Source organism: Oncorhynchus tshawytscha, linkage group LG26, assembly GCF_018296145.1.
Source record: "Oncorhynchus tshawytscha isolate Ot180627B linkage group LG26, Otsh_v2.0, whole genome shotgun sequence".
In the NCBI taxonomy this organism is placed as follows: domain Eukaryota; kingdom Metazoa; phylum Chordata; class Actinopteri; order Salmoniformes; family Salmonidae; genus Oncorhynchus; species Oncorhynchus tshawytscha.
Window position 1 is genome coordinate 53,752,789 of NC_056454.1, and position 15,277 is coordinate 53,768,065.

Sequence of the window (15,277 nt, forward strand, 5' to 3'; positions counted from 1 at the left end):
GGGGATTAGAATGGTCTATAAGGACAGGTATGCTAGGGGCTTAGAATGGTCTATAAGGACAGGTATGCTAGGGGCTTAGAATGGTCTATAAGGACAGGTATGCTAGGGGATTAGAATGGTCTATAAGGACAGGTATGCTAGGGGCTTAGAATGGTCTATAAGGACAGGTATGCTAGGGGCTTAGAATGGTCTATAAGGACAGGTATGCTAGGGGATTAGAATGGTCTATAAGGACAGGTATGCTAGGGGATTAGAATGGTCTATAAGGACAGGTATGCTAGGGGATTAGAATGGTCTATAAGGACAGGTGTACTAGGGGATTAGAATGGTTGTGTTCTCACCTGAGACTTGAAGTAGGTCTCCTGAGGAGCTCCCAGGATATCAGCTGAGGCGATGTCCAGATGGAGTAGGATTTGACGGAATGACGGACGGTTCCTGGGCTTCCCTTGCCTGGAGGGGAGGAGAAAGGCAAATAGCAAGGAGAGAGGGAGGAGAATAAGAGAGTGGAGTGGAGACCAACCAAAAAGAGGAAGGAGAGGGCAAGATTACATGAATCCATGTTATTATACAGGAAGATATTACCTAGAATATTTGCAGGGTGTGTGATATTTATCTCAGATCTGCGTATCTCACCATGTCTGCTTCATGAGGATCTTGAACCCATCAGGGCATGTGGAGGGAACAGGGAGGTGGAGGCTGTTGCTACCCACACCCCAGATGATGGCTGAGGAGTCCACGTCTTTATAGGGGATCTCTCCAGTCAGCAGCTCCCATAACACCACGCCAAACGACCTGTACTCCACACAGAGGGTTATTATATTATAATACCACACAACCTGTCAACCACACAGAGGGTTATTATATTATAATACCACACAACCTGCCAACCACACAGAGGGTTATTATAATATAACACCACGCCAAACGACCTGTACTCCACACAGAGGGTTATCATATTATAATACCACACAACCTGCCAACCACACAGAGGGTTATTATATTATAATACCACACAACCTGTCAACCACACAGAGGGTTATTATATTATAATACCACACAACCTGCCAACCACACAGAGGGTTATTATAATATAACACCACGCCAAACAACCTGTACTCCACACAGAGGGTTATCATATTATAATACCACACAACCTGCCAACCACACAGAGGGTTATTATATTATAATACCACACAACCTGTCAACCACACAGAGGGTTATTATATTATAATACCACACAACCTGTCAACCACACAGAGGGTTATCATATTATAATACCACACAACCTGCCAACCACACAGAGGGTTAACAAACACTATGTGCTATATTAACTTCCTCCCAACATAACCCCACAGTGCATAAAGTGTTCAGACCCCTTGACTTTTTCCACATTTTGCTACATTACAGCCGTATACTAAAAAATGATGAAATAATGTATTTTTCCTCATCAATCTACACACAATAATGAATAAATAATGAATAAACCCCATAATGACAAAGTGAAAACAGGTTTCTTGAAGTTTTTGCAAATTTTAATGAAAAACAAAAACAGAAAAATAACATGTACATAATTATTCAGACCCTTTGCTCAGTACTTTGTTGAAACATATTTGGCAGCGATTACAGCCTCAAATCTTCTTGGGTATGATGCTACAAGCTTGGCACACCTGTATTTGGGGAGTTTCTCCCATTCTTCTCTGCAGATCCTCTCAAGCTCTGTCAGGTTGGATGGGGTGTGTTGCTGCACAGCTATTTTCAGGCCTCTCCAGAGATGTTTGATCGGGTTCAAGTCTGGGCTCTGTCTGGGCCACTCAAGGACATTCAGAGACTTTTTCCGAAGCCACTTCTGTGTGGTCCTGGCTGTGTGCTTAGGGTCGTTGTCCTGTTGGAAGGTTAACCTTCACCCAGTCTGAGGTCCTGGGCGTTTTGCAACATGTTTTCATCAAGGATCTCTGTACTTTGCTCCGTTCATCTTTCCCTTGATCCTGAATAGTCTCCCAGTCCCTGCTGCTGAAAAACATCCTCACAGCATGATGCTGCCACCACCATGCTTCACCGTAGGGATGGTGCCACCTCCATGCTTCACCTTAGGGCTGGTATTGGCCAGGTGATGTGCGGAGCCTGGTTTCCTCCAGACGTGACGCTTGGAATTCAGGCCAAAGAGTTTAATCTTGACTTCATCAGACCAGAGAATCTTGTTTCTCATGGTCTGAGAGTTTTAGGTGCTTTTTGGAAAACTCCAAGTGGGCTGTCATGTGCCTTTTACTGAGGAGTGTCTTCCGCCTGGTCACTCTACCATAAAGGCCTGATTGGTGTAGTGCTTTGACCTCATGGCTTGGTTTTTGCTCTGACATGCACTGTCAACTGTGGGACCTTATATAGACAGGTGTGTGCCTTTCCAAATCATGTCCAATCAATTAAATTTACCACAGGTGGACTCCAAACAAGTTGTAGAAACATCTCAAGGATGATCAATGGAAACAGGATGCACTTGAGCTCAATTTCAAGTCTCATAGCAAAGGGTCTGAAAACTTATGTAAGAAGGTATTTCTTTTTTTTAATACATTTGCAAACATTTCTAAAAAACTATTTTTCACTTTAAGATTATGGGGTAGTGTGTGTAGATTGATGAGAATGTTTATTTTAAAATCCATTTTAGAATAAGGCTGTAACGGATTCTACATATCGTTCATGAGTTGGCCCCACATATTTATGAACGGCTGTGCCTGATGTCCTTTGCGGCTATCTCATGAATTGATGTATTTAGGTGAGTGGACACCTGGGGTGATTGATTTATGAGTTGCCCTTCGTGTTCGCTCCTAGAACCTATAATTCTGTATCTCTTTGTGACTAATTGGTATACAGGTAGACCAGAGGGGCCCTGATTGGCTGATGAGTTGCAACCCTGATTAGAAGCACCTGCAGCTCATCAGTTGTTCTTTAACAAATGCTATTTTGAATTAAAGAAAATTGTACCTACACACTGAAGAAGGATGTAAAGCCGAAACGTCTGGGTATGCTATCCCTGATGCAGTAAAACAACTAAAAACATTGAATAATGAAGTAAGATTTATGCAACATTTAAGAGTGAGAACCTATAACACCTCTTTGTTGGTCTGAATTTGACAGGGGCTTTACGCCCCCAGCAGGCTTCACGGTTCTCTTTACGCCCCCACCAGGCTTCACGGTTCTCTTTACGCTCCCACCAGGCTTCACGGTTCTCTTTATGCCCCCACCAGGCTTCACGGTTCTCTTTACGCCCCCACCAGGCTTCACGGTTCTCTTTATGCCCCCACCCGGCTTCACGGTTCTCTTTACGCCCCCACCAGGCTTCTGGGAGTGCGCCACGGTTATCTTTTGATTACTTATTGTTGTACTCACCAGATGTCTACTTTCTCAGACACCGGTTCGTTCCTGATGACCTCTGGGGCCATCCAGGCCACCGTACCAGCGAACGACATCTGAGTACTCTTATCACTGAGCTCCTTGGACGTCCCGAAGTCACTGATCTTCACGGTGTCTTGTTGGGTCACCAGCACACTGAGATAGAAGAGGAGAATCATGACATCATACACAGTAGGACCTCAGTGGCGGAAACATGTGGGCAATAACTTATAACCTCAACACACAACCTGAATTGGTCAACAACATTGGTCCATAATATAAAACCTGAGCACAAACTCAAACAGAAATACAGTGGTGAAAGGACTCAGCTGTCCAAAACATGAGACAGACAGACAGACAGACAGACAGAGGTCTTTCAAACTGACAGACAGGTCACTACGTGGTCTTTGTATTGTAATGATTCTGTTCAGGAAGTCACAGCGACCTACAGCATATTCCTCCTGTCTTCGTCTTTATACCGCTGACTAACAGAGTTCAATAACGCTGATTAACAGAGTTGAATACCGCTGAGTAACAGAGTTGAATACCACTGACTAACAGAGTTGAATACCGCTGACTAACAGACTTGAATACCGCTGACTAACAGAGTTTAAGAGTTTAAACTCTGTTAGGTATCAGACCCCAGTTAGACTAGCTGATACCATGGAGACAGCTAGTCTTACTGGAGTCTGACTCTAATGGAGACAGCTAGTCTAACTGGGGTCTGATACCATGGAGACAGCTAGTCTAACTGGGGTCTGATACCATGGAGACAGTTAGTCTAACTGGGGTCTGATACCATGGAGACAGCTAGTCTAACTGGGGTCTGATACCATGGAGACAGCTAGTCTAACTGGGGTCTGATACCATGGAGACAGCTAGTCTAACTGGGGTCTGATACCATGGAGACAGCTCGTCTAACTGGGGTCTGACACCATGGAGACAGCTAGTCTAACTGGGGTCTGATACCATGGAGACAGCTAGTCTAACTGGAGTCTGACGCTAATGGAGACAGCTAGTCTAACTGGGGTCTGATACCATGGAGACAGCTAGTCTAACTGGGGTCTGATACCATGGAGACAGCTAGTCTAACTGGGGTCTGATACCATGGAGACAGCTAGTCTAACTGGGGTCTGATACCATGGAGACAGCTAGTCTTACTGGAGTCTGATACCATGGAGACAGCTAGTCCAACTGGAGTCTGATACCATGGAGACAGCTAGTCCAACTGGAGTCTGATACCATGGAGACAGCTAGTCTAACTGGGGTCTGATGCTAATGGAGACAGCTAGTCTAACTGGGGTCTGATATCATGGAGACAGCTAGTCTAACTGGGGTCTGATACCATGGAGACAGCTAGTCTAACTGGGGTCTGATACCATGGAGACAGCTAGTCTAACTGGGGTCTGATACCATGGAGACAGCTAGTCTAACTGGGGTCTGATACCATGGAGACAGCTAGTCTAACTGGGGTCTGATACCATGGAGACAGCTAGTCTAACTGGGGTCTGATACCATGGAGACAGCTAGTCCTACTGGAGTCTGATACCATAGACACAGCTAGTCTAACTGGAGTCTGATACCATGGAGACAGCTAGTCTAACTGGGGTCTGATACCATGGAGACAGCTAGTCTAACTGGGGTCTGATACCATGGAGACAGCTAGTCCTACTGGAGTCTGATACCATGGAGACAGCTAGTCTAACTTGGGTCTGATACCATGGAGACAGCAAGTCTAACTGGGGTCTGAGACCATGGAGACAGCTAATCTAACTGGGGTCTGATTCCATTGAGACAGCTAGTCTAACTGGGGTCTGATACCATGGAGACAGCTAGTCTAACTGGGGTCTCATACCATGGAGACAGCTAGTCTTACTGGGGTCTGATACCATGGAGACAGCTAGTCTAACTGGGGTCTGATACCATGGAGACAGCTAGTCTAACTGGGGTCTGATACCATGGAGACAGCTAGTCTAACTGGGGTCTGATACCATGGAGACAGCTAGTCTAACTGGGGTCTGATACCATGGAGACAGCTAGTCTAACTGGGGTCTGATACCATGGAGACAGCTAGTCTAACTGGGGTCTGACACCATGGAGACAGCTAGTCTTACTGGAGTCTGATACCATGGAGACAGCTAGTCCAACTGGAGTCTGATACCATGGAGACAGCTAGTCCAACTGGAGTCTGATACCATGGAGACAGCTAGTCTAACTGGGGTCTGATGCTAATGGAGACAGCTAGTCTAACTGGGGTCTGATATCATGGAGACAGCTAGTCTAACTGGGGTCTGATACCATGGAGACAGCTAGTCTAACTGGGGTCTGATACCATGGAGACAGCTAGTCTTACTGGGGTCTGATACCATGGAGACAGCTAGTCTAACTGGGGTCTGATACCATGGAGACAGCTAGTCTAACTGGGGTCTGATACCATGGATACAGCTAGTCTAACTGGGGTCTGATACCATGGAGACAGCTAGTCTAACTGGGGTCTGATAGCATGGAGACAGCTAGTCTAACTGGGGTCTGATACCATGGAGACAGCTAGTCCTACTGGAGTCTGATACCATGGAGACAGCTAGTCTAACTGGGGTCTGATACCATGGAGACAGCTAGTCCTACTGGAGTCTGATACCATAGACACAGCTAGTCTAACTGGAGTCTGATACCATGGAGACAGCTAGTCTAACTGGGGTCTGATACCATGGAGACAGCTAGTCTAACTGGGGTCTGATACCATGGAGACAGCTAGTCCTACTGGAGTCTGATACCATGGAGACAGCTAGTCTAACTGGGGTCTGATACCATGGAGACAGCAAGTCTAACTGGGGTCTGAGACCATGGAGACAGCTAATCTAACTGGGGTCTGATACCATGGAGACAGCTAGTCTAACTGGGGTCTGATACCATGGAGACAGCTAGTCTAACTGGGGTCTGATACCATGGAGACAGCTAGTCTTACTGGGGTCTGATACCATGGAGACAGCTAGTCTAACTGGGGTCTGATGCTAATGGAGACAGCTAGTCTAACTGGGGTCTGATATCATGGAGACAGCTAGTCTAACTGGGGTCTGATACCATGGAGACAGCTAGTCTAACTGGGGTCTGATACCATGGAGACAGCTAGTCTTACTGGGGTCTGATACCATGGAGACAGCTAGTCTAACTGGGGTCTGATACCATGGAGACAGCTAGTCTAACTGGGGTCTGATACCATGGATACAGCTAGTCTAACTGGGGTCTGATACCATGGAGACAGCTAGTCTAACTGGGGTCTGATACCATGGAGACAGCTAGTCTAACTGGGGTCTGATACCATGGAGACAGCTAGTCCTACTGGAGTCTGATACCATGGAGACAGCTAGTCTAACTGGGGTCTGATACCATGGAGACAGCTAGTCCTACTGGAGTCTGATACCATAGACACAGCTAGTCTAACTGGAGTCTGATACCATGGAGACAGCTAGTCTAACTGGGGTCTGATACCATGGAGACAGCTAGTCTAACTGGGGTCTGATACCATGGAGACAGCTAGTCCTACTGGAGTCTGATACCATGGAGACAGCTAGTCTAACTGGGGTCTGATACCATGGAGACAGCAAGTCTAACTGGGGTCTGAGACCATGGAGACAGCTAGTCTAACTGGGGTCTGATACCATGGAGACAGCTAGTCTAACTGGGGTCTGATACCATGGAGACAGCTAGTCTTACTGGGGTCTGATACCATGGAGACAGCTAGTCTAACTGGGGTCTGATACCATGGAGACAGCTAGTCTAACTGGGGTCTGATACCATGGAGACAGCTAGTCTAACTGGGGTCTGATACCATGGAGACAGCTAGTCTAACTGGGGTCTGATACCATGGAGACAGCTAGTCTAACTGGGGTCTGATACCATGGAGACAGCTAGTCTAACTGGGGTCTGATACCATGGAGACAGCTAGTCTAACTGGGGTCTGATACCATGGAGACAGCTAGTCTAACTGGGGTCTGATACCATGGAGACAGCTAGTCTACTGGGTCTGATACCATGGAGACAGCTAGTCTAACTGGGGTCTGATACCATGGAGACAGCTAGTCTTACTGGGGTCTGATACCATGGAGACAGCTAGTCTAACTGGGGTCTGATACCATGGAGACAGCTAGTCTAACTGGGGTCTGATACCATGGAGACAGCTAGTCTAACTGGGGTCTGATACCGTGGAGACAGCTAGTCTAACTGGGGTCTGATACCATGGAGACAGCTAGTCTAACTGGGGTCTGATACCATGGAGACAGCTAGTCTAACTGGGGTTTGATACCATGGAGACAGCTAGTCTAACTGGGGTCTGATACCATGGAGACAGCTAGTCTAACTGGGGTCTGATACCATGGAGACAGCTAGTCCTACTGGAGTCTGATACCATAGACACAGCTAGTCTAACTGGAGTCTGATACCATGGAGACAGCTAGTCTAACTGGGGTCTGATACCATGGAGACAGCTAGTCTAACTGGGGTCTGACACCATGGAGACAGCTAGTCTTACTGGAGTCTGATACCATGGAGACAGCTAGTCCAACTGGAGTCTGATACCATGGAGACAGCTAGTCCAACTGGAGTCTGATACCATGGAGACAGCTAGTCTAACTGGGGTCTGATACCATGGAGACAGCTAGTCCTACTGGAGTCTGATACCATAGACACAGCTAGTCTAACTGGAGTCTGATACCATGGAGACAGCTAGTCTAACTGGGGTCTGATACCATGGAGACAGCTAGTCTAACTGGGGTCTGATACCATGGAGACAGCTAGTCTAACTGGGGTCTGATACCATGGAGACAGCTAGTCTAACTGGGGTCTGATACCATGGAGACAGCTAGTCTAACTGGGGTCTGAGACCATGGAGACAGCTAGTCTAACTGGGGTCTGATACCATGCAGACAGCTAGTCTAACTGGGGTCTGATACCACGCAGACAGCTAGTCTAACTGGGTTATGATACCATGCAGACAGCTAGTCTAACTGGGTTATGATACCATGGAGACAGCTAGTCTAACTGGGTTATGATACCATGGAGACAGCTAGTCTAACTGGGGTCTGATACCATGGACACAGCTAGTCTAACTGGGGTCTGATACCATGGAGACAGCTAGTCTAACTGGGGTCTGATACCATGGAGACAGCTAGTCTAACTGGGGTCTGATACCATTGACAAAGCTAGTCTAACTGGAGTCTGATACCATGGAGACAGCTAATCTAACTGGGGTCTGATACCATGGACACAGCTAGTCTAACTGGGGTCTGATACCATGGAGACAGCTAGTCTAACTGGGGTCTGACACCATGGAGACAGCTAGTCTTACTGGAGTCTGATACCATGGAGACAGCTAGTCCAACTGGAGTCTGATACCATGGAGAGAGCTAGTCTAACTGGGGTCTGATACCATGGAGACAGCTAGTCTAACTGGGGTCTGATACCATGGAGACAGCTAGTCTAACTGGGGTCTGATACCATGGAGACAGCTAGTCTTACTGGGGTCTGATACCATGGAGACAGCTAGTCTAACTGGGGTCTGATACCATGGAGACAGCTAGTCTAACTGGGGTCTGATACCATGGAGACAGCTAGTCTAACTGGGGTCTGATACCATGGAGACAGCTAGTCTAACTGGGGTCTGATACCATGGAGACAGCTAGTCCTACTGGAGTCTGATACCATGGAGACAGCTAGTCTAACTGGGGTCTGATACCATGGAGACAGCTAGTCTAACTGGGGTCTGATACCATGGAGACAGCTAGTCTAACTGGGTTCTGATACCATGGAGACAGCTAATCTAACTGGGGTCTGATACCATGGAGACAGCTAGTCTAACTGGGGTCTGATACCATGGAGACAGCTAGTCTAACTGGGGTCTGATACCATGGAGACAGCTAGTCTAACTGGGGTCTGATACCATGGAGACAGCTAGTCTAACTGGGGTCTGATACCATGGAGACAGCTAGTCTAACTGGGGTCTGATACCATGGAGACAGCTAGTCTAACTGGGGTCTGATACCATGGAGACAGCTAGTCTAACTGGGGTCTGATACCATGGAGACAGCTAGTCTAACTGGGGTCTGATACCATGGAGACAGCTAGTCTAACTGGGGTCTGATACCATGGAGACAGCTAGTCTAACTGGGGTCTGATACCATGGAGACAGCTAGTCTAACTGGGGTCTGATACCATGGAGACAGCGAGTCTAACTGGGGTCTGATACCATGGAGACAGCTTGTCTAACTGGGGTCTGATACCATGGAGACAGCTAGTCTAACTGGGGTCTAATACCATGGAGACAGCTAGTATAACTGGGGTCTAATACCATGGAGACAGCTAGTCTAACTGGGGTCTGATACCATGGACACAGCTAGTCTAACTGGAGTCTGATACCATGGAGACAGCTAGTCTAACTGGGGTCTGATACCATGGAGACAGCTAGTCTTACTGGAGTCTGATACCATGGAGACAGCTAGTCTAACTGGGGTCTGATACCATGGACACAGCTAGTCTAACTGGAGTCTGATACCATGGAGACAGCTAGTCTAACTGGGGTCTGATACCATGGAGACAGCTAGTCTTACTGGAGTCTGATACCATGGAGACAGCTAGTCTAACTGGGGTCTGATACCATGGAGACAGCAAGTGTAACTGGGGTCTGATACCATGGAGACAGCTAATCTAACTGGGGTCTGATACCATGGAGACAGCTAGTCTAACTGGGGTCTGATACCATGCAGACAGCTAGTCTAACTGGGGTCTGATACCATGCAGACAGCTAGTCTAACTGGGTTATGATACCATGCAGACAGCTAGTCTAACTGGGTTATGATACCATGGAGACAGCTAGTCTAACTGGGTTATGATACCATGGAGACAGCTAGTCTAACTGGGGTCTGATACCATGGACACAGCTAGTCTAACTGGAGTCTGATACCATGGAGACAGCTAGTCTAACTGGGGTCTGATACCATGGACACAGCTAGTCTAACTGGAGTCTGATACCATGGAGACAGCTAGTCTAACCGGGGTCTGATACCATGGAGACAGCTAATCTAACTGGGGTCTGATACCATGGAGACAGCTAGTCTAACTGGGGTCTGATACCATGGAGACAGCTAGTCTAACTGGGGTCTGACACCATGGAGACAGCTAGTCTTACTGGAGTCTGATACCATGGAGACAGCTAGTCCAACTGGAGTCTGATACCATGGAGAGAGCTAGTCTAACTGGGGTCTGATACCATGGAGACAGCTAGTCTAACTGGGGTCTGATACCATGGAGACAGCTAGTCTAACTGGGGTCTGATACCATGGAGACAGCTAGTCTTACTGGGGTCTGATACCATGGAGACAGCTAGTCTAACTGGGGTCTGATACCATGGAGACAGCTAGTCTAACTGGGGTCTGATACCATGGAGACAGCTAGTCTAACTGGGGACTGATACCATGGAGACAGCTAGTCTAACTGGGGTCTGATACCATGGAGACAGCTAGTCCTACTGGAGTCTGATACCATGGAGACAGCTAGTCTAACTGGGGTCTGATACCATGGAGACAGCTAGTCTAACTGGGGTCTGATACCATGGAGACAGCTAGTCTAACCGGGGTCTGATACCATGGAGACAGCTAATCTAACTGGGGTCTGATACCATGGAGACAGCTAGTCTAACTGGGGTCTGATACCATGGAGACAGCTAGTCTAACTGGGGTCTGATACCATGGAGACAGCTAGTCTAACTGGGGTCTGATACCATGGAGACAGCTAGTCTAACTGGGGTCTGATACCATGGAGACAGCTAGTCTAACTGGGGTCTGATACCATGGAGACAGCTAGTCTTACTGGGGTCTGATACCATGGAGACAGCTAGTCTAACTGGGGTCTGATACCATGGAGACAGCTAGTCTAACTGGGGTCTGATACCATGGAGACAGCTAGTCTAACTGGGGTCTGATACCATGGAGACAGCTAGTCTAACTGGGGTCTGATACCATGGAGACAGCTAATCTAACTGGGGTCTGATACCATGGAGACAGCTAGTCTAACTGGGGTCTGAGACATAACAAAAAAGACATTACAGACAAAATACTACACTTGTAGTGTGCGCGTGTGGGTGCATCTATCAGATACACAAGTGGGTCACATGAGGGAGAAGCATTGTGTTGAGAGGTGTTGCTCTATCTGTTTTCCAGGTTTGCTGTTTATTTGAGTAATATGAGATGAGACTTTGACTAGGCAGTTCCATGGAATAAGGGCTCTGTATAATACTGTACGTTTCCTTGAATTTGTTCTGGATTTGGGGACTGTGAAAAGACCCCTGGTGGCATGTCTGGTGGGATAAGTGTGTGTAAATTAAATTATTGCATCTGAGCTCCTAGAGTGTGCGGGTCTCTTTTATTTTCAAGGGATAAGTGTGTGTGTCAGAGCTGTGTGTAAGTTGACTATGCAAACAATTTGGGATTTTCAACACATGAATGTTTCTTATAAAAAGAAGTGACGCAGTCAGTCTCTCCTCAACTCTTAGCCAAGAGAGACTGGCAGCATAGTATTTATATCAGCCCTCTGATCACAATGAAGAGCAAGACGTTCTGTTCTGGGCCATCTGCAGTTTAACTAGGTCTTTCCTTCAGAACTGGACCACATGACTGGACAATAATCAAGATAAAACTAGAGCCTGAAGAACTTGCTTTGTGAAGTGTGGTGTCAAAAAAGCAGAGCATCTCTTTATTACGGCCAGACCTCTCCCAATCTCTTTATTACAGCCAGACCTCTCCCCATCTCTTTATTACAGCCAGACCTCTCCCCATCTCTTTATTACAGCCAGACCTCTCCCCATCTCTTTATTACAGACAGACCTCTCCCCATCTCTTTATTACAGACAGACCTCTCCCCATCTCTTTATTACGACTAGACCTCTCCCCATCTCTTTATTACAGACAGTTCTCTCCCCATCTCTATATTACAGACAGACCTCTCCCCATCTCTTTATTACAGACAGACCTCTCCCCATCTCTTTACTACAGACAGACCTCTCCCCATCTCTTTACTACAGACAGACCTCTCCCCATCTCTTTATTACAGCCAGACCTCTCCCCATCTCTTTATTACAGACAGACCTCTCCCCATCTCTTTATTAAAGACAGACCTCTCCCCATCTCTTTATTACAGACAGACCTTTCCCCATCTCTTTATTATAACAGACCTCTCCCCATCTCTTTATTACAGCCAGACCTCTCCCCATCTCTTTATTAAGGACAGACCTCTCCCCATCTCTTTACTAGGGCCAGACCTCTCCCCATCTCTTTATTATAACAGACCTCTCCCCATCTCTTTACTACAGACAGACCTCTCCCCATCTCTTTATTACGACTAGACCTCTCCCCATCTCTTTATTACAGCCAGACCTCTCCCCATCTCTTTATTACAGACAGACCTCTCCCTATCTCTCAATTACAGACAGACCTCTCCCCATCTCTTTATTACAGCCAGACCTCTCCCCATCTCTTTATTACAGACAGACCTCTGCCCATCTCTTTATTACAGCCAGACCTCTCCCCATCTCTTTATTACAGCCAGACCTCTCCCCATCTCTTTATTATGACAGACCTCTCCCCATCTCTTTATTATGGACAGACCTCTCCCCATCTCTTTATTATGACAGACCTCTCCCCATCTCTTTATTACAGACAGACCTCTCCCCATCTCTTTATTACAGACAGACCTCTCCCCATCTCTTTACTACAGACAGACCTCTCCCCATCTCTTTATTAAAGACAGAGTCCTCTCCCCATCTCTTTATTACAGCCAGACCTCTCCCCATCTCTTTATTACAGACAGACCTCTCCCCATCTCTTTACTACAGACAGACCTCTCCCCATCTCTTTATTACAGACAGACCTCTCCCCATCTCTTTATTACAGACAGACCTCTCCCCATCTCTTTACTACAGACAGACCTCTCCCCATCTCTTTATTACAGACAGACCTCTCCCCATCTCTTTATTACAGCCAGACTTCTCCCCATCTCCTTATTATGGCCAGACCTCTCCCCATCTCTTTATTACGACTAGACCTCTCCTCATCTCTTTATTACAGACAGACCTCTCCCCATCTCTTTATTACGACAGACCTCTCCCCATCTCTTTATTATGGCTAGACCTCTCCCCATCTCTTTATTACAGACAGAACTCTCCCCATCTCTTTACTACAGACAGACCTCTCCCCATCTCTTTATTACGGCCAGACCTCTCCCCATCTCTTTATTACAGACAGACCTCTCCCCATCTCTTCATTACAGACAGACCTCTCCCCATCTCTTTACTACAGACAGACCTCTCCCCATCTCTTCATTACAGACAGACCTCTCCCCATCTCTTTATTACAGACAGACCTCTCCCCATCTCTTCATTACAGACAGACCTCTCCCCATCTCTTTACTACAGACAGACCTCTCCCCATCTCTTTATTACGGCCAGACCTCTCCCCATCTCTTTACTACAGACAGACCTCTCCCCATCTCTTTATTACACACAGACCTCTCCCCATCTCTTTATTACAGACAGATCTCTCCCCATCCCTTTATTACAGACAGACCTCTCCCGATCTCTTTATTATAGACAGACCTCTCCCCATCTCTTTATTACAGACAGACCTCACCCCATCCCTTTATTACAGACAGACCTCTCCCCATCTCTTTATTACGGCCATACCTCTCCCCATCTCTTTATTACGACGGTTTGGGGTTGGGGGAGGGTAGAGTAGGGTAGGGTTAGGGGAGGGTTAGGGTTAGGGAGTGTTAGGGTTAGGCGAGGGTAGGGTTAGGGAGGGTTGGGGAAGGGTAGGGTTAGGGGAGGGTTGGGGGAGGGTAGGGTTAGGGTAGGGTTGGGGGAGGGTTAGGTGAGGTTTGGGGATAGGGGATAGGGGAGGGTTGGGGGGAGGGTTAGGGGAGGTTTGAGGTTAGGGAGAGTTGGGGTTAGGGGAGGGTTGGGGTTAGGGAGGGTAGGGTAGGGTTAGGGTTAGGGAGGGTAGGGTTAGTGGAGGGTTAGGGGAGGTTTGGGGTTGGGGGAGGGTTAGGGTTAGGGAGGGTTGGGGGAGGGTTAGGGAGGTTTGGGGTTAGGGTAGGGTTAGGGGAGGTTTGGTGTTAGAGGAGGGTTAGGGGAGGGTTGGGGTTAGGGGAGGGTTGGGGGAGGGTTGGGGATAGGGGAGGGTTGGGGGAGGGTTAGGGAGGTTTGGGGTTAGGGAGGGTTGGGGTTAGGGGAGGGATAGGGGAGGGTTGGGGTTAGGGAGGGTAGGGTTAGGGGAGGGTTAGGGAGGTTTGGGGGAGGGTTAGGGGAGGGTAGGGTTAGGGGAGGGTTGGGGGAGGGTTGGGATTGGGGGAGGGTTAGGGGAGGGTTGGGGGAGGGTTAGGGAGGTTTGGGGTTAGGGAAGGGTTAGGGTAGGTTTGGGGTTAGGGAGGGTTAGGGAGGGTTGGGGAGGGTTAGGGGAGGGTTGGGTTGGGTTTGGGGGAGGGTTAGGGGAGGTTTGGGGTTAGGGGAGGGTTAAGGGAGGTTTGGGGTTGGGGGAGGGGGGTAGGGTTGGGGGAGGGTTAGGGTTACGGTTAGGGGAGGGTTAGGGTTATGGGAGGGTAGGGTAGGGTTGGGGAGGGTTGGGGAAGGGTAGGGTTAGGGGAGGGTTGGGGGAGGGTAGGGTTAGGGTAGGGTTGGGGAGGGTTAGGTGAGGTTTGGGGATAGTGGAGGGTTGGGGGAGGGTTAGGGGAGGGTTGGGGTTAGGGGAGGGTAGGGTTAGGGTTAGAGGAGGATAGGGTTAGGGAGGGTTAGGGAGGTTTGGGGTTGGGGGAGGGTTGGGGGAGGGTTAGGGAGGTTTGGGGGAGGGTTAGG

General features: G+C 48.0%; 1 protein-coding gene across 1 annotated transcript in view; it reads right to left on the reverse strand.

Annotated features, from left to right (window-relative positions):
* The window catches only part of si:ch211-45c16.2 (mitogen-activated protein kinase kinase kinase 13), a 125,983-nt gene that overhangs the window by 30,382 nt on the left and 80,324 nt on the right, over positions 1-15,277 (reverse strand). Inside the window, exons 5-7 of the mRNA XM_042306845.1 lie at positions 3,382-3,540; positions 634-792; positions 342-450 (exon numbers count right to left, since the gene is read on the reverse strand). Coding sequence (XP_042162779.1) covers positions 342-450; positions 634-792; positions 3,382-3,540 — 427 coding nt within the window. The remainder of the gene's footprint in view (positions 1-341; positions 451-633; positions 793-3,381; positions 3,541-15,277) is intronic.